Source organism: Pleurodeles waltl, chromosome 2_2, assembly GCF_031143425.1.
Source record: "Pleurodeles waltl isolate 20211129_DDA chromosome 2_2, aPleWal1.hap1.20221129, whole genome shotgun sequence".
NCBI lineage: Eukaryota > Metazoa > Chordata > Amphibia > Caudata > Salamandridae > Pleurodeles > Pleurodeles waltl.
The window spans coordinates 242,585,515-242,605,471 of record NC_090439.1 but is presented as its reverse complement, the minus strand read 5'-3'; the positions used below and the strand labels follow the sequence as shown (position 1 = coordinate 242,605,471).

Here is a 19,957-nt window from a genome sequence, read left to right as displayed (position 1 = left end):
AAAAAAAAAACTTAAAAAACAACAAGAGTAGAGTCAGAGGTCAACACTACAAGTTAGGAGCTTGCATAGCATGTGTGTCTCCTTGCAAGAGGTTACTAATACAGTTTTTGACTATCATCTCTTTTTCTCAAACACTTAAAGACAAATGAACTCTTGCATCTCCTTCCACTGACCTCAATCATATCATGAGAACCACAGAATTAGCAATACACCAGTTGTTGGCCTACAGCCATTTTAACACTCTTGATAGCTGTTCAAAGTTAACAGGAATTCACAGCCTGATCACAGGTAATGACTCACACCTATGAATATAGGCAAGATATAATGTTGGAGAATAAGTAAAGCAAATCTTACAGAAAACGTGCCACTAGAACTTTGGGCTGCTTGAAATTCTCAGACAGATAATTACTCTGGTAGTTCAGGGTGGACGGTTCCTGGGCTAGCTGACAGCAAGTGACCTGGTCACTTCTTGTTTGTCAAGGGGGAATATTATGGTTGAGTTGTCCTGTTTGGACTTCCACCGTCTTTCACGATACCTATGTTTGGAAGATCTTTTGGGCCAAGAAAAAAATCTTGAGCTCCAGGACTTCTATGTGCTTATCGCGTCTGCTTTTCCTAGTCCTGCCATGTTGCACTCTCCCATGTGCACTCTCCAGCTGATACGGGATAAGTCTGTGATAAACTTTTCATCACTGCTGGGAGTTAGCTGCATGAATAGACTGGCCACTATTGTGGCTTACATTCCACCAGGTACTCTCTTCTTGTACTGTGTGTTACAACCACTATAACTTATAGATTCCCAGTTAAATATGAATGGAAGTACCCTGACCTGGTTATGGTTTTCAAACCAAAAAAACAGTGTTTTTGGTTCAATGGGATGTGCAAGTGTCCTTTAGGTCTACAGTTACAAGAGGTACTTTTTCTCCTGAATGCTCTTATTTTGAATTTATCTCAAAGACTCTGCTTAAGAAGTTGTGGTCCTGAATTAGTCTGAAAGAATTGCCTGGTATGAGGCTATGAAGTATGCAGAGTAGTTTCCCCACACAGATCTCTGCGAAAGGCGACTTTCTATGGCCTGTTTTTGAAAGAGTTACTGCACTGTGTGCTGAAGGCATTGGATTTCTTCCTTCATGTGGGATCTCTTCTTTGGCCTCACTCAGAGTTAGAAGTTCTACGCAATAACTGTTAGACAAATGTATTCTAAGCATCTGACACAGCTCTCCTCCCCTCCTGAAGGAAGGCCCCTAATTTGCCCTCACACTGCTGTTGTGGTGGTGTGGCAGCTGGTTTGTAGACTCACTTGTTAGAGAAGCTTGCTACTCGGTAAGGCAGGTCTTTCCATCTTGTCCTACCCCAGGGGAGATTAGTTATGGCAAGGCCACTAGCTTTCACTCGAACACTGACTTGAATGCGAGTCCTACTGGTCCCTTAAGCCAAACAAAGCAGTTTAATTTGCTTTTTATGGCCAGCAAGGACCAGCGCGATTTAAAACAGACAGGCCGTACAACACTGCATATTGTTCTTTATGAATTCAGTTTGCCTACAAGTCCAATGAAAGTGCACAGGAGTTGTTCCTCATCTGACCATTATCAGACTTTTTAATCCTGATATAATAGCACTCCACACCTTTCTCACAGGCTGCCGCTTTGCTGTTATATCTTCATTAGGTCCAGTGGGGATTAGATGTAGTTGGTGCCCGATTGCTGTTAAATGTCTGTACGACTCCGATGTGACGACTACTGGTCGCTGATGCATAACATATCTGGAAAGCTACTAATTGACTGGCGCATTAGACCTCAAACCAAGAAACTGAATTGTTCCGTTTAAACATTCCCCCATACAGCCTTGCCATAACATCTTGTCCATGACTAGTAGGTACAAGCTATGACAGACTTCTTACTATCAATAAAGTACTTTAGGAATTCGAGGGGAATCCTCATGGCTCTTGATACTCAATGGAACTGTCCTGTATAGGTCACCCTCCAGCTCACTACCTTGCTACTATAGGTTGGCAAAGACTACTTTGAGTCAGATTTGTCAGGCACTTTGGACACTGCAAATACTTTACAAACCACCACCCCTCCTTAGATTTTTAGCTTTGTGGAATAGTCCATGGAAGCCCATGCAGGATCATAATACCCATCATGCGATCTGTGTTCCTGATCAGGGACTTCATACATGTAATTCACCATCTAGCCACCCAGAGTCTGGATTTATTTCTTTTGACTCCAGTTCTCCCTGTGAAAGGTTAAGGTGCTTGGGTATAAGCCACCCTACGATGGCACTTGCCAAAATCTCCATACTTCTAATGTAGAAATCTCACCAAGTTTTACGACTATCTTTTACACGGAGTAGTCATAAAAAGTGCTACATTTTATTGGAAGCTAAATTTTATAAACTATGATTTTGCAATTGTTTGGAAAGACGCTCAGTCCAAGCTTTTCTACGATGTATTTCATTGACCGATGCCTGTACGAATTTACTATCTGTGGCATTGTTTGATTTTATCTTGTTTTAACTGTTTCACAGCCTCGGTTATATTGTTATGGTTTTAAATACCTAAAAACATCAAAAATTTCACTTTCTCTTACTCTACCCCAAAAGGACTGCTATCTGGTTGCTGTGGAGGCACGCCCTGGAAATTTCCCCTTCCAGTTTATTTCATGGGGGCTGCTTTGCTTTGTTGGTGACCCCAAAACTGTAGCCCCTGCAGGTGTTGAAGTGCTTTACAGTGAGTAGCATACTACTTCGGAACCCAAGATTTTAGGTTATCTGCAGGAAAGTGGCCGCTTTCTAGCTTGGTTACCCCCACTTTTGGCCTGTTTGTCAGTATTTCACTGGGTTCACTGGATCCTGCTAACCAGGACCCCAATGACTGCTCTCCTATAAATTTGGTTGCTGGTAACTTTGTATCCCCTCCCCCCCACACTTGGCATACTGGTCCCCCGTGTAAGTCCCTAGTCTGTGGTACCTAGGTACCCAGGGCATTGGGGTTCCAGGGGACCCCTACGGGCAGCAGCAATTATTCTGCCACCCATAGGGAGCCCATGCAAAGTATTCTGCAGGACTTCCACTCCAGTCTGCGTGAACTGGGTGCACGCACCCGGTTTCACTACAGGTCTCTGCAAGTCACCCCTATGGTAGGCCCTCTCAGCCCAGAGGGCAGGGTGCAGGTACCTTGTGTGAGGGCACCCCTGAACTAGCAGAGGTGCCCCCACAAACTCTAGATCCATTTTCCTGCACTCTGAGTGCAGGGGGCCATTTTGTGTGTGTACTGGACATAAGTCCAACAAAAAAATGTTAACTCCAAACCTTGGCATGTTTGGTATCACATGTCAGAATCATACCCCAATACAGTTGCAAGTATTGGAAGTATGATGCCAGGCACTATGGGGGCACCTTTGAGGACCCCCAGCATTGCAACCTCCAGTCTTACAAAGGTTATCCGTGCAGCCCAGCTACTGCCAACCATCCAACACGTTTCTGCTCTCCTGCTTCTTGATCTGATCAAACCCAGGAAGGCAGAACAAAGGATCTTGCATCTACAGATACCACACTCGAACAATGACCAGCTGAGTGGGTCTCCCCTCATCTTGAAAGGCATGGATCCTGCATCACGGGTGGTGGTCCCAAGTGTCGCACTTTGATGGTGATAAGTCCTTTCCACTCTACGCAAGAAAGTATCCCCATGCACTGCGTCCTTTGCAGCTTCCAAGGCTTGTTTGCTTCACCACCAATGGGAACTTCAGGCAACGTGTAGCTCCAGCCCCCAGCACTCCCTACTGCAACTCCTGGGTCTGTGTGGTCCTCCGGCACTTTTGAGGTGCTGCATGGGCAGCTTAAGCAACTTTGGTGTCCCTGTCCTGTGGAACACTTGTGGGTGCTGCCTCTGCTCCTGTCAGCCTTCTGAAATGTGGAGGGTCCCCTGTGACTCTCCCTCCTGGGTAGAGTCCTCCTGGACCTTGCTGGTCCTCAGCAGCACCTCTTTTCCTAAACCATGAGTTTGCTTTTGCCAAGGCTTGCTGGTGGAAATGCTTTACCAACAGTAATCTGCAATCCAGAGTGATACCTTTTTCACTCATCAGGAACTCTTATCCAGCTTCTGGGCTGCAGTGCTGACCTGTACCTTCTTTGTCGACCACCTCCAATAAGTACCTCTGGGTGGGTAGTACCTCCTACTCCTCCTGGACTCCAGACACTTCTGGACTTGGTCCCCTCTCTCCACAGGTCTCCCTCTTCGGTAATACATTGCTGGTTTCTTGCAGTCTGTTCTGGGAGTCTTTTTCCCTCCTTTTGGGTGGTTTGGGGAGTATCCAGTGTTTTACTCCTTGCATTCCCAGTCGCTGGGGCATACTGTGTTACTTACCTTTGTGGTTTTCTAAAACCCCCGGCTCCCCTCCACATATTTTATTTACATAGGTGGGGGTACCTTGTTAGTTTTCAATTTTTTTTTAGTATATGGTTTGTGCTCCCCTAGGGTCATTATTGGTTATTACTATTTGCACTATTTTCTAACATTTTCTATGCCTATTTCTGATTGCTAGTGTATAGATTTAGTGTATTACTTACCCCCCTAAGGGTGGGTCACCTGTCTAGTATTTTGTAGTGATTCGCTCCAAAAATAAAGTATCTTTATTTTTGTACAACTGATTGTTTTCTTTCATGTTTAAGTGCTCTGTGACAACAGTGGTATTGCATGACCTTTGCATGTCACCTAGATAAGCCTTGGCTGCTCATCCACAGCTACCGCTAGAGAGCCTGGCTTCCAGACACTGCCTACACTTTACCAAGAGGGGATACCTGGACCTGGAATAAAGGTTTAAGTACCATAGGTACCCCCACAGAACAGGCCAGCTTCCTACATAACCTAGTTGCTATTTTTATTGCTCTTAGTCATGTGCTCTCCTGAAAAATAAATGCATGCATTTACTCCAGTTACTTGTGATATGTTAACATCGGTTATGTGCTATTCCGGGGTGTTTGGGGCGGGAGGGGGGTATGGGTTTCAGTTGAATGGCTAAGATAGGCTGGTGAATATTAGGTACTGTTAGGTTACATGGATAAGGTTTTAAAGAGAGGTTGTAATCTACGCAATGAGGTGTCAGTCTCATGCCAATCTGCCTTCATCATTATCATTGCATTTCAGCAATGGACTGACATGAGGCTATGTTCAGAAACAGAAAGCATGGGTGGTATAGGAGGTAAGAAGGTCACTGAAGAAAGTTATTCAAGAATGTTTTCATGCATGGTTTTAGGAGTGTGGAGGGAGAAGGCTTTCTGAGATAGCAAGAAACAGAAGGACGTAATCTGTAGAAACTAACATTATACATAGTGCTGCATATCCAGAGCACGCAATTTAAACATGCGATTTTAAGAGTACAAATCCTTTAAATATTAAAGACCCTAGCCTGTTCAGTGCCAAGCCGGATACAGCTTTTAGCCTTGATCCGGGATCTGTATGCTGCACAAGGGGATGTGGTGTAGAACAAAAGAAAATGTTTCATTTAAAGATCTTTCCTCACTATTCAGTAATTAAACATTTACACTCACTAAACATGTTATTTGCAACTAGCTGACACTTTTGACAAAGTGCACTCCTATATATTCCCCGTTTTATCACCTAATCCCATTCAACTGTATGTTGTGCATTTGTGTATGTGGCTATTGTCGTATTTGCATTATATGTTTAAGAGAAGCAGAGTGATTAAGGCCAGTGGGTTCAATTTTGAACATCCTGAGCATGCCCCTCTGCATAACTTGGGGAGATGTATTCCCAGACAGAGGATCAAGATGCAGGAAGGACGACACATAGAAAGTGAAGTGAGACAAAGACTAGGCTCTCACAAAATGTATTCGGTCCTTTGTGTATCACTGCCACTTGGTGGGTGTTAACCCTGACATTCTTAGGGTGGTCATCCCCTAACATTTTGACTGCCTCCCTCCGCTTTACTAACTTTTTGCTGGTTTTGGGACTCTACACACTTTGCCACTGCTAACCAGGGCTAAAGTGCATATGTTCTTTCCCTTAAACATGGCAACATGGTTCATCCCCAATTGGTATATCTGATTTACTTGTAGGGCCCTAGTAAAGTGCACTACATGTGCCCAGGGCCTGTAAATTGTATGCTACTTGTGGGCCTGCGTCACCCACATACGTAGCTCCTTAACCATGTCTCAGGTCTGCTATTGAAAGGCCTGTGTGCAGAATCACTGCCCCTTCGACTTAGTATTGTAAAGTACTTCCCAAGCCTTAAACTCCCCTTTTTCCTACATGTAAGTCACCATTAAGGTAGACCCTAGGTAACCCATAGGGCAGGGTGATATGTAGGTAAAAGGCAGGACAGGTACTATCTGTCCTAGTAATGGAAAGCTCCTAAATTCATTCTCCACTGCTGTGAGGCATGCTCCTTTCATAGGATAGCATTAGGGCTATCCTCATTCTGTTTGAGTGGTAGATTCTGCTCAGAAAGGGGCAACCAGGCCATACTTAGTATGGCCAGAATGGTAATAGAAAATCCTGTGTATTGGTGAGGTTGGATGTTATATTGCTATTTTAGAAATGGCACTTTTATAAAGAGCATTTCTCTACACTCAAATCCTTCAGTGCTTTACAATCCACGTCTGGCTGGGTTAGTTGACAGCTCCCTTGTGCATTTCACCCAACAAAAAAAAAACAGGATACTCATTCACACCTACACTCAGCATACTGAATGGGTCTTCCTGGGCTGGAAGTGTGGAGGGCCTGACATTTACATTTCAAAAGGACAGTAGCCTTCCCTTACACAATGGACTGCCAAACCCCATACTGGGACCCTAGCAGACAGACCTGTACTGAAAGGGGACCTTGTGCACTTAAAAAACAATCTTTGAATTATTCCTACTTCAAAGGCATTTTAGGGTATATAAACGGAGTCACTGACCCCACCAAATCAGACACTTCTGGACCTGAGCCTGCAACCTGTCAAGAGGAACTGCCTGGCTGCCCAAAGGACTCATCTGAACTGCTTTGCTGAGAAGGACTGCTGCCCCTCTCTACCTTTGCTGAGAAGTGCTCTTTAAGGGCTTGAAGTCTCAGGGTAAAAAAAAAATAAAAAAATATATCTCGTCAGGGAACTCCTTGTGCGCCAAACAGTAAGTAAATATCTGGTAGAGACATTCTAGTTGCAGATTCCTTACTTTAGAATTTTCCCCCAAGCGTCAGACTGGATCCGGAGATTTTTCTCCGAGCAATACCCTTGCGCGTCGGTAGGTGGCATCGGTCGACTCCCCAGGCATCGTGGTCACCGTGATGGCATTGGGAGTAGTACATAGACGCCGCCCTTGCGCAGTGACGTCAGTTTCAGAGTTGATCGTCCACCCGGAAATCTTTAGTACGATTGAGATAGAATGCCAACATTTTTTGTGGGTACAGACAGTGGAGTCTCTCCTCACAGGAAGGATGTGGGGGTGCGTAGAAAGTAGGCAAAGTGATGGACTGGCCTACATGAAATGGTGTAACCACCTTAGAAAAAAAGGAAGCTCTAGTGCATAGCACTACAGTGTCTGGATGTACAGACAAGTATAGAGGTTTTGAGAAAGGAGCCTAAAGCTCACTCACCCTGCGAGCAGAGGTGATAGCGACCAAAAAGACAGTTTTGAAGGGGAGGAGCCGCAAGGTACAATTATGCATTGGCTAAAAAAGGGGGAACACATCAAATAAGTACATGATTAAGGTCCCACTGAGGCATGATAAATGGAGTGGGAGGAAATTAATGGGTGAGCCCTTTTAGGAACCTACTCACAATAGGTGATTTAAAGTGAGGGCTGATCAGGGAGCCTAAAAAAGGCTGAAACGGCAGATAAGTACCCTTTAAGGGTGCCCAAAGCAGAGCCCTGCTAGGTTAAAGAAAGAATGAACAGAAGAACCTCTGACGGAGAGGCAGAAAGGGTATCAACAGATTTTTTGGGTCACCATGCCACAAATTTATTCCAACGATAGGTGTATACAGTTTGTCGATGGACGACTGCCTGCCAAGATAACATTGCAGACTTCGGTTGGAAGGGTGAAAGCAGTCAACTGTTGCTGTTCAATCTCCACGCATGAAAGCAGAGGTTAGACAGGTTTGGATGCAGAACCGTCCCCTGTTGCTGCGACAGAAGAGCCAACCGAAGAGGCAGTCTGAGTGGAGGATCAAAGACATGCTCAATAGCTCTGGATACCACCGAGTCCAGTTGGGGCCACCAAGATGACTTGGGCCCAGTCGTTCTTGATTTTGAGAACTCTGAAGAAGAGGGCTAGGCAGGAAGGCGTAAAGGTCGGAATTCGACTTGAGAAAAGATAGGTGGCCAGATGGCGTTCTGCCATGCAGCGCGTTACATGTTGCAACTGTGAGCGCTGAAGAAGTCCTTGAGGACGAAACGCATTGGCTACAATGGATTAGTTATTGTCATTGTGGATGAATAAAGAACAAAAAGTTTTCATAAGAACTCTATTGAATTATGTGATTTGTGAAGAAATGTGATAATACTTCTGTGGACATTAATAGACACATTGATGTGCTGGGTCTCCCTTTCAATACCATCAGAGTAATATCCTGGTGTTCGAGCCATGTCCAGAGGCGTAGTGCCTCCTGACAAAGGGTCCAGGACCCTACTCCGTGCTGTTTGTTCAAGTACCACATGGCGGTAGTATTGTCCGTGAACACCTGCACCACTTTCCCTTTGAGAGAGAGAAGGAATGCTTTAAACACAAGCCTGATCACCCGGGGCTCCAGCAGATTTATATAGAGCCCCGATTCCGCCCGAGACCAGAGTCCTCTGACACATCTGTCACTATAGAGAGATCTGGTTGGGGAAGGGAGAGGGATCTGCCGTGGACCCAATTCGGATTTGAAAGCCACCACTGCAGGTCTTTCGCAGTCCCCTCCGAGATCTAGACCATGTCTGTGAGATTCCCCTGATGCTGTGCCCACTGGAACTTCTGGTCCCACTGCAGAGCCTGCATATGCCATCTGGCATGCGGCATGTGTTACTAGCAGGATGCAGGAGGCCATGAGTCAGTCTCACCGAAACCCAAGACTGAGGCTGAAAGATTGGAATCATAGCCTGAGTGTCCTGGACTCACTTTTCGGGAGGAGAAGCCCACAACTGCACTGTGTCCAGAACTGCCCCGATGAAAGCAAGCATCTGAGAGGGAGTCCGGTGACACTTCAGTAGGTTTATAGTGAACCCCAGTGTGTACAGGAGGTTCGGCATAGTCTGAAGGTGGGAGACTACTGTGTGCGGTGAGTCTGCATTCAACAGCCAGTTGTCGAGTTAGGGGAAGACAGACTCCTTAACTGCACAGATGAGCTGCAACCACCGCGATCACTTTCGTGAACACCAGAGTGGCACTGGTAAAGCTGAAGGGGAGCACAGTAAACTGAAAGTGCCCGTGACCTACCACGAATCGTAGGTAATGTCTGTGGGCAGGCAGGATAGGGATGTGGAAATGAGCGCCCTGCAAGTCCAGCGCTACCATCCGGTCTCCTGGGTCTAAAGCAGACAGAACCTGAGCCAGGGTGAGCATTTTTAATTTCTCCTTTTTGAGGAAGTAGTTCAGGTCCCGAAGGTCTAGGATAGGATGTAAGCCCTTGTCCTTCTTTGGTATCAGAAAGCAGCAGGAATAACAACCACGACCTACTTCTGGCACAGGGACCTTTTCTATAGCTCGCTTGGCCAAGAGAGCTGAGAATTCCTGGCAGAGAAGCGCCAAATGATCCTCCAGAAGGGGATGGAAGGATGGAGGCATGTATGGTGGAGCAGATTGGAAAGGGAGGGAGTAACCCATCCGAATGATCGGCAAAAAATGATCTGCAAAACCCACCCATCCGTGGTGATATGTTCCCAGTGGGGCAGGTGATGGCAGATCCTGCCACCAACTGGGCGGGATTGAGGGGATTAACTAGGAGGGTTTGGAGACTGAAGCAGGGGCAGAGGTTGACTGGACAGACCTCTGGTTCCATGTCCCACAGCCACGTGGGATTCTGCGTCCTCGGCCACGCATAGGCAGGCCAGCATGCGTGGCACTGTGGCTGCCGAGAGCCCCTTCCGTGTCCACAAAGGGAAGAAAAGCAGACTGTGGTGGGCGAGAGGCAGAGGGAACCCAGGAACTGAGACGTAGCCTGGGAACCCATGAATCTCCCCAATGTCAAGTCTGCTTGGTCTCCGAAGAGATGGGTGCCATCAAAGGGCAGGTCCATGAGTGACTGTTGGAAAGCAAACCCCCCCCCCCCCCCCCCCACCCTCCCTCTCCCCTCCCACCCCACCAAAACCAGGAGTGGCACCTTAAGGCCACTGTCATCGCAACCGATCTGCACAGAGAGTCAGTTGTATCCAGCCCACAACGGATTGTGAACTTCGCCGCGTCTCTCCCATCGTTTACTGCTTGGGAGACAATAGCACAGGCCTCCACTGGTATCTGCAGCAGGACTTGCGCAACCATATCCCACAGGGAGTGGGTATACCGGCCCAAAAGGCATGCAGTGTTCAGAGTACAGCGCTAGACTGGAGGAAGAAAACTTCTTGCCAAACTGTTCCAGTCCTTTGCATTCCCTATCCAGGGGTGCGGAAGGGAATGAGCCTGAAGAAGAGGAAGCCTGGAGAACAAGACTCTCAGGCGTGGGGTGTTGAGACAGGAAGTTTGGGACGTTCGGAGCGGGCAGATGGCGCCGTGCGATAGTCCTGTTCACAGGAACCCCTGTGTTTGGTTTGGACCATGTACCCAAAAAGGACATCGGTGAGTGCCTCACTGAATGGTAAAAGAGGTTCTGAAGTAGAAGCCCCAGGCTGAAGCACCTCCGTCAGGAGGGTAGACCTGACCTCTACAGTAGGCAGCTCAAGACCGAGGACCTCAGCTGCCCTACTGACCACCATACCATATGTTGCTCCCTCCACCGTAGCCACGGTAGGAGGAGACAGCATGCCAGTGTCCGGGGAAGTATCCAGACCACTGGCTTTGCCCAAATCCTGTGCCCAGTCCACAGCAGGGTCATCCTGGTATGAATATAAGGGTCCAGGGACCCCTCCAACTCATCCCCATAGTCATACCCATAGGAAAAAGGGTCCGAAACTGACCTGGGGCGGATAGGTCCCACCGAAGCCAAAGTCTGTGTCGGTCGACGCCGCTCCGACTCAGTCGTTGGGGATAAGAATTCGACGCATCGCAGTGAGGAACCAAGACTGCACGCCAGCAATCGACGCAAAGCCCCTTGCAGCGTTGGAAAGAAAAGACTCATCTGTGCCACACTGAAAATTCTGATGCACACCCTATTTTTCTACAGATCTCCTCCGCTGTGGTCTCCGTGGTCTAAATTTTCACGCAAACAAGCTCCTTTGTGTAATGGAGTGCTAAGAATTAAGACACTTTAAACTTGCAAAAGTGATAAGTCAACCTGGGCTTAACTAATCTTTATCATTTTGACCTTAACTTAACCAGCTAAATACCATCTATTTTTCTAAACCAGTGTGGTGTTTTCACTGTGTTACTGTATGATTTATTGCACAGATAATTTACACATTGCCTTTTAAGTTAAGCCTTACTGCTCTGTGCAAAGGTACCAGAGGGTGGGCACAGGATAATTTGTATTGTGTGCGACTTACCCAGACTAGGATTGTGGTACCTATTTGGACAAAGGTGAATACCTCTGCCAACTAGAGACCCTATTTCTAACAGTGTGGTTGAAGGGGGTTGGTCTTGTTTAGAGCGAGAAGTGTTCTAGGTAAAACCACCTTTTTGTCTTTCCTTATCACTGTTTTTGTGGCTGTTGACAGACAGATGCAGATAGGTTACCCCTCTTTGTGCCTCTGTTGCGAGTGCCTCCACCTAGAGACTACCCTGCTGTGAGGAGCATCACCTAAAACAAATGTTTTTAAATATTGTGTAAGCTCATCAACAAACTACTGTGAAGGCACTTAATGTAATGGAATGATAGAACCTTGTCATTAGGTAGCATCCCCTCCCCACTTCCCTGTCCAACTTGATTTCCACATTCGCTGGAAAAGCACTAGAAAGAAGTAGAAAAACCGGAAGGTGATTAAAGTATTGTCACTGCCCTGTATATCAACATAATATTGTAACCAACTGTTTGACTATACTGTACACAGGAGGGGTCTAAATTTTGCAGTGGTGCGTCAACCCATTTGTCTAACTCAAATTCCCTTAAAAACACCTACTTCACAGCAGGGCTTCAAGCTAACAATAACAGCACTCTGAGGTAGTGTTCATAGCAGGAGGGGGCAACTTTACAAAGGTTTGTGCCCAACTGCATGCTTCCTACAATTGAGGTGATTGTGTAGTAAAGTGCAGTATTTCTGGCATAGTTGAGCCCAAATTTTCACCTGATGCCAGTGTGCTTGGACTGTAGTTAATTGGGATCCTGCTAACTAGAGCCCCAGTGACCGTGCTCTTTCCCCTAAAATGTAGTTGCCGGTTACTTTTTACACCCACAATTGGCATTCTGGTGCACCCAAGTAACATCCTAGTATATGGTACCCAGACATTGGTGCACCAAGGGTCCTGTATGGTCTGCAGCATGTATTGTGCCACACACAGAAGTCCATGCAAACTGACTGCAGGCCTGCCATTGTTGCAAGAACCCCTTCACTACATTACCACTGCACTCCGACATAAGTCACCCCTCCGGTAGACCCTTCAGCCCAAGGGTAAGGCGCATGTCTAAGTGTGATGATAACCCTGCGTGAGCAGGGTACACCTACAGACCCCAGGCCAATTCCTGGACTAAGTGCGGGGAAGCCACCTCAAGGTATGTAGTGGACACTGGTCAACATAAGTGATCCATCTACGTAATGGCTACTCCAAACCTAGGCATTTTTGGTATTAAACATGTTGGAATCGTGCAACTACGCCGATTCCAATGTTCGCTGCATGATACCAGGTACTCTGTGGGTTCCCTTGGGATCCCCTGTTCTGCCTGTGCAGCCTTAGAGGGTCCAGCTGCCAGCCCACACTACTGCTGACCCAGGACACGGCCATTCTGCTGATGAGCCAGGCTCACGCCGGAGGAACAGAACAAAGGATTTCCAGCAAGGGAGAGATGACCACCTCTCCCTGTGTATTAGGTGTCTAAGGGCTTGGGCAGCCTCTGTGCACCACCAGACTGCTTTGAAGGGCACATCTGTTGCCCTCTTTGCATATTCAGGTTTACACCTGTTCAGGAACTCTTAGTTTGCGCTCTGGTGCGGAACTACACAAAGGCAAGGGAAATGACCAACACTCTCCTGTCCAGTGATCACCCCCCTGTCCAGCCCCTCCCCTAGGGAAATCCCCAGAGATCTGCCAGGTGGCCACTTGATTCTGCCATCTTGAAAACAAGATGTGCACAGGCCCCTGGGAGCATCTGGGTGGGTAGGCCGCACAGGTGACGTCCCTGACCCCATCTGATCAGTAGGTCACTGCGGAGAGGGACCTACCCCCTTCTAGAGTTATTTAAGGGCTCCCTCACACGTGGGAGCTTAGATTTGTCAAGCAAGGCTTTACAAAGCACTCTCACCATGACATCTTCTGCCCCCTGGCCTCGACCTGCTGCTGGTCTTCGTCTGCAATCAAAACAATTCTGCTTCTGGTGGGGAGGCTCACATTGCAATTTCTCTGGATTCTGCAAGAATTCTGCAACATCCAAGGCTGTGCATTCTCCATGGTCACAAAGACTGTTTTCAGCAAGAAGGAATCTCCATTGGGAGTGAAGGAGTCACTTCCCTGCATTTGCAAGATCCTTAAGGCATCAATCGGTTTGTGGAGTCTGCTGTCGCTGGACATACAAAGATCCTGCAACACATGTGGCGAGACTGTGCCTACTTTGGGTCCTATCGGTCTTCTATCCAAGTTGGGAAACAGTGGGCCCTGGCTCCTGCCACTGGACTAGCTCCCCTGTGCACTGCAACTGTTGCATTTGCCCAAGACTTGGTGACACTTCCTCCGGGAGATATTCAGCCTCCAAGAAGCCCAGGCCCCCAGCACTCTTTAAACCAAAGATCAGCTCCTGTCTCATAACTCCTATAATGTGGGGCTTTTGTTTTGCTGGACTGGTAAGGCCTCCCTATGACTGTGTTGGCACCTATGGGTCACTTGCTGGACCTATTAACCTCTGTTGGCCTTCCTGTGTGCTGACAGCCAACTCTGACTGCCCCTCCTGGGAAGAGGCTCCTGGACTTTTGTTTTGACCCCACAACTTCTCTTTTGCTTCCATTTGCACTTGCTAGTGCTTGTTGGTGACTTGGCTGGTCACTGACCCTCCTGCAATGCAGCGACTGACAAGGGACAGCTTCTGGCGACTCGTGGGATCTTCGACTCCTGGACTCCACAGCTGGACAACTTCCACCGACTTACAGGAAATTCATCTTCAGGAAGGTGGTCATTGCCACCTGCACCACCTGGGCACCTCTTGGGTGCTGGACTCAGTCCCTGTCCTTTTCATGTCCTCCACGTCTGGAATCTGTCCTTGGGTTTCACCGGCCTGGTCTGGGTTCGTAACAGCTGCTGAACAATCAGAGGCATCCACAGGGGTTCTGACAGAGTTTGTTTCCCTCCTGGGTCCCCAATGTAGGTACTCCTGTCTTCTGGGTATCCAGGGTTAAGAGCACTAGCCATGCATTCCCTTGCCTGCTGGTTTCCTCAGTTTGCTGGGAAGGGACCTGAATTCCACAATCTTCAACCACTGCTTTGTGTAAGCCTCAGGGACAACTGGGTGGGTAATTGAATTGCACCTGGTTGCTGGGGTTACCCACTGCAGTTACCTCTCTTGTTTCTAACATACCTCACCCCCTAGCTATCCACTACAATTACCTTGGTTGGAGTTCAACTTTCACATTCCAATTTTTTTTAGGGTATGGTTTAGCCCTCCCCTAGGGTCCTGTATATTTGTGCTATTTGTACTGCCTATTTTATGGTTACAATTGTATGTGATATCTCCAAAGTGAGATATACCAATCTCAGTTTAGTAATAGTTTTGTAATAAAGAATCCTTTATTTTTCAACACTGGTGTGGTTCTTTCTTGTGACTAAGCTACTGCCTGACTACTGTGGTATTTCAACTGCTTTACATACCTCCTGGATTAGCTTTAGCTGTTCACCTCAGCTAGCCCCTAGAAAGCTTCTGCTATCTGGACACTTATTCACTATCACTAAGGGCTGCCTGGGCTGGGGATATGGTGCCACACCATAAAATGAGCTAGCTTCCTACTTTGTGATCTTAAAAGAACTCACTAGCAAATGGTAAACAGTAAAACTGCTGAAATATTTACAAATAAAAATATGGCAGTGATTTCCTTAGGCAGGACAATAAGCACTGCTGTCCAGATTACCACCAAGGAATTAGAGCAGGTAAAGCGTGCAGGACAAACAACTGGGCCTGCGACTGCAGCAGGGCGCAGCCACCCATTCCCAGCCAATTAGGGACCAGCTGTGAAGGTGCCCCCGGGTAGGCCAGCACCAGGCCCTGGCCAGCCACAGGCAGAGTTGTGGGGCACCTTCAGCGCACTCACCAGACTGCTTTGCCCTTCTGGTCTAATGTGTCCCCAGAAATCCCCCTTCTAAAGTGTACTCCGCTCATGGAAGGAGCCCTGAAACCAACGTAGGAAACCAAAAACCTTTTAAACAGCAAGATCCACGGGCCTGAAAGAAGCCATATCCTCACTGCATGTAGCGCTTAAGAAGAACCATAAGTTTAGGCCTAAAATTACAAAAGTGTTATCGAGTTTTAAAGTTCATGATAGACAGCGGGCAACCTTTTATTTCAACCTCCTGTTGAAAAATATGAAGCCATACACACTTTAAACTAAACTATGACCAGCTTTGTATGTTGGATTAAATAGAATCTACATAAAAGGCAGAATGTCATCATTCTCCCCTCTCTCTCTCTACATCTGGTGGATTGGTAAACATGTGTAATGAGGTGGGCAGGAGGATTCCACACAGGCCATTATCGACACCTAGATTTAACAACTCTTGAAGAAAAGTGGTTCTTATGAGTATTACATAAAATATAATTTCAAACGAACAAGCGTTTGAGCCGTTATAGGCCGAAGATTTAATTATATGAGGATAAGACAGGAGCACTTTTAGTATGTTGTGCTTTCTCTGCCCCGGTACCCTATACAAGCAGGAGGATACTTATTTTCAATTTAATTTGTTTACACTTATTACTTATAAATTATTATAAATATAATTATTACCAAGAACAGGGGTATTATAACGGGGGGGGGAGGGGGTCTTATAAAGATGGGTGTTCCCTATTTTTCAGAACAGTTTCTGCACCCAGTCTATGCATTCTCAAACGGCATGCTCAGTCGCCCACACGGAACACCTATTTTTCAGGGGGCAGTGGGTTCACCCTATTCTCTTTACTAGTGTAAAGTGTGTATTTTCCCTTTGCTATCCATGACTAATCAAACTTCATAGCTTCTTTTTGTTGATATTCGAAGAGCTTCAGCTGACACTTCCAGTTTATAGTGGTAAAAACAAAATCTGGAAATGGTAACCACACACAAGGGCTTTCAGGGACACATCTGATATCATAATGGTACAGACATAGCACCAAATGGCCAAAGACTATATCCATCAAGAAAGGAAAAAATGAAAAAGGACTACGCAAACTATTCCAGGCCCCAACACTAGATAGAATACAATGCAGTATGTCAATCCAGAAACTATTCACACTGCACAGCTACTGTATTCTGTACCGATTCTGAAAATATCAGGAGAGTCGACTGTGAAACCAAAGTAGTGGTCATCTAGAGGACAGATGCTCTCCTAAATGTATTCGCCCTAACCTGCATTAAAGTTTGATGGATCCACTTACAGCGTTGGCTAAACTGGGAAGGGCAGGTATAAACGCCAGTGGAGGTGGAATTGGAGTTATCAACGTGTGTTCCCCATGGGCCCAGCTAGAGTGTTTCCTTCTGGCGAAAAAGGATATTATTGCCTATCACTTGAGATCGAACACAGAGCCTCAGAACGCTAAATGGCTTTGGGCGCTCGCTTTTGAGCCCAGGCAGAGGATGTAGTTCACAAACATCAAAGGTGTCCCAAAACGAAATCGGAAGCAGCAAATTTTAACAATACAAACCCGATACAGAAAGCTAATATTGTGTGGAAAGTTTTAGGTTATACCGGAGTACATGAAAATGTCTTTTTTTCCCCTTTCTCCGCATCTCTATAGTATAAATATTTAACAAAATGTTCACTAATACTATGGGAAAATAAGGGTAACTGATGAATGCAGTTGCACAAGGACGTCGACAATAAAAAAAAAAGGCTCAGTTACAGTATTAAAAAAACGGCTGCAGTATTGCTCAGAGATGCTGAGAACAGGAAAACGTTCACTGTAGTTTAGCTGAAGCAGGGGCTTCTAGAAACCTTGACATTTCAAAAGATTAAAATGCCTAAAAGACCTAACACGCCCCTCAAGAAAATAAACATTAACAGTTATTGTCTTATAGCCCAAGTCAATTTAATGCTTGAATGTGGTGGACTCCATTCTGCCTAACATTGGCCAGTTTTGGCTGTGCATTTTGGCATAAGGCACAAAACTATGTTGGCAGGATAAATATATGCTGTTATGACAGCCGAAAGGTCAGAAATGTTGCATTTGATAAGCTCAATCTTAATACAATGGAAACGTCTACATGATAGGAAGCTTAATGAACAGCAAAAGAGAAAAACAAAGCATACCCAGTTAAACAGTGAGACCAATGAAATACTGAGTGAAGGTATGTGTAACATTAACTTGCATTACCTTGTTGGCAAATAAAGCCCAGTACTGAAGCTGCCAAATATTTCGACCTGAAAGTAGACAAGCAACATGTTAAACATAAAAGTTCAGGATGTTACATTACAGTTAACTCTTTCCATAATTCATCCAGCTTGTTGGCCACTTCCAAGTACGACGTTTCACACTAGAGTAAGACCTGGAGACTTAACTTTTGTAGGGACTAAAAAATACGTTTCCTAGATTTTAAGTGTGCACAATAGAGCTGCAACAGAAATGCAGGTGACCCTAACAGGTTTTTGCAGGACAAAAGCAATGCACGTAACCAGTTGTGAGTATTTGATAGCAAATAATCATCGTTAGAGCAGTTTTATCCAGATGCACAATAGTCAGATTCCGGAAGGGTGGTTAATCACTCTTAAGCAACGTACAGGGAAAAGAAACCATAGGACAGCAAATTACTCAACCTATTAAGTGCAATAGAGTCCGAGCTTCCTTTCGCTTCACATATGATAGCCTCACTTAAACTAAGGCTGGACCATGTGCTATAGGTCCGTACAGATATGTCAACCACATGATTCTGGTCTAACACTTTTCCTTCCATTTATCACTACTAACCAGAAAAAGGACAGATTGACATAACTGAACAATTGGATAGTCAGTTATGAAGTTATGCAGTGGGATAACTAGTTACCATGGGACAGCATGCCTTTGTCTGAAGTCTCGTCCACTTTTACCCAATCAAGGTTCAATCTCGAGCTGGGGACAATAGCGGTACCATATCATAGGTGAAAGAGCTTACTATTTTGAAGATAACATATCATGGATTTATTTTATCACATGAAGCACTATTTTCTGTTGAGATTGAATAATTGACAGGTACTGTGTTTAGCTGAAACCCCCCTTTAGAGTAAACATGTGTTGGTTGCTTCGGTCTCATGGAAATAACTGTAGGATTGAAAATGAAAACTACATGATGAAAAAAAGACAGCGAACAGAGAAACTTTCATATGCAGATGGACTTATTTTGTTATTGTTTTGTCATGGACTATAATAGTGTTTTCACGTATTCATTGTGTGGGGGACAGTGTTCTGGGAATTAAGCGCCAAGCTGACATCCTGTCACTCATTTTTAGTTTACCCTTCAAAAAGTATTTTTTCTATATTCACCTTAATTAACACAATCTCAGACTAAACTTCATTTGAGCTGCACTTTTGAGTCGGGAGGTGGACAGGTATGCATAAGCCACAGGTGGGACACCTTAGACCAGGGTCTATGAACAACTCTCCATAGTATGGTAAAATAAATTACATAAGTTAATGACTTGAGATGATTGGGGTTAACATTTTGAGCCATGCAGAGTTAAACCACTTCTACGTTGGTCATCCCTATATATAAAAACTTGCAATGCCTCAAAATCTTCAGTGAAGTTCTTGAGATAAGCAGCCACGCCCTATAAATGTCCACTTTAAATAGAGTTTGTCTCGACCAGTGTATAACAGCTATTTTACCTGGGCACATGCCCAAAGACATCCACTGGTTGATAATCTATTTGGAACAGAAGGGTTGGCTTTCCTCACAGATGTTTGGCAGTAGGCTTTAGGCAGCAGCTTACTTTGAATGCCTATTCAACTAATGTGTCTAGAGGTATATTGTTTTTACATCAAGGCCAGGCTCTATGACTAAAACACTGTCCTCCATTGCCACATTGTAGATCTGGCCACTCGATTGCAAAATTTGATGAATTATAGTTGAGGGCCACTTGTGGCAGAAAAGAACGAGTTACTTACCTTGGGTAACGACTTTTCTGGTGGATACATTAGCTACCTGTGGATTCCTCACCTCATGAATACTCCCATGGCGCCAGCATTCGACGGAAATCTTCTTACTAGTCTCTGCACGTCGACGAGGACGTCACTGTCTCGCACGCGACGCCGTCTGACGTCATACAGGCAATAAGAGGTCCTCGACGACGTGCAGACGTCAGTACCAATCATTTTTTACGTGCATGAGAACAACCAAGCAATGCAATGAAAGAGCAAGGCAACATCCATTATATTGTAAAATACACCACATTGTATGAATAACTGTAAATCTTTTTATGTACATATATATATATATATATATATATAAAACTCTCTCTTTTAAAATATATACACACCAAGTATATACATAAAGATATATACACATATATATATACAAATATATTATA

At 45.6% G+C, this 19,957-nt stretch overlaps 1 protein-coding gene across 2 annotated transcripts in view; it reads right to left on the bottom strand.

Annotated features, from left to right (window-relative positions):
- The window catches only part of TENT4A (terminal nucleotidyltransferase 4A), a 298,560-nt gene that overhangs the window by 235,737 nt on the left and 42,866 nt on the right, over positions 1–19,957 (bottom strand). For both annotated transcript variants that reach the window (XM_069219701.1, XM_069219702.1), the window contains exon 3: positions 17,772–17,818. In XM_069219701.1, the coding sequence (XP_069075802.1) occupies positions 17,772–17,818 (47 nt within the window). The remainder of the gene's footprint in view (positions 1–17,771; positions 17,819–19,957) is intronic.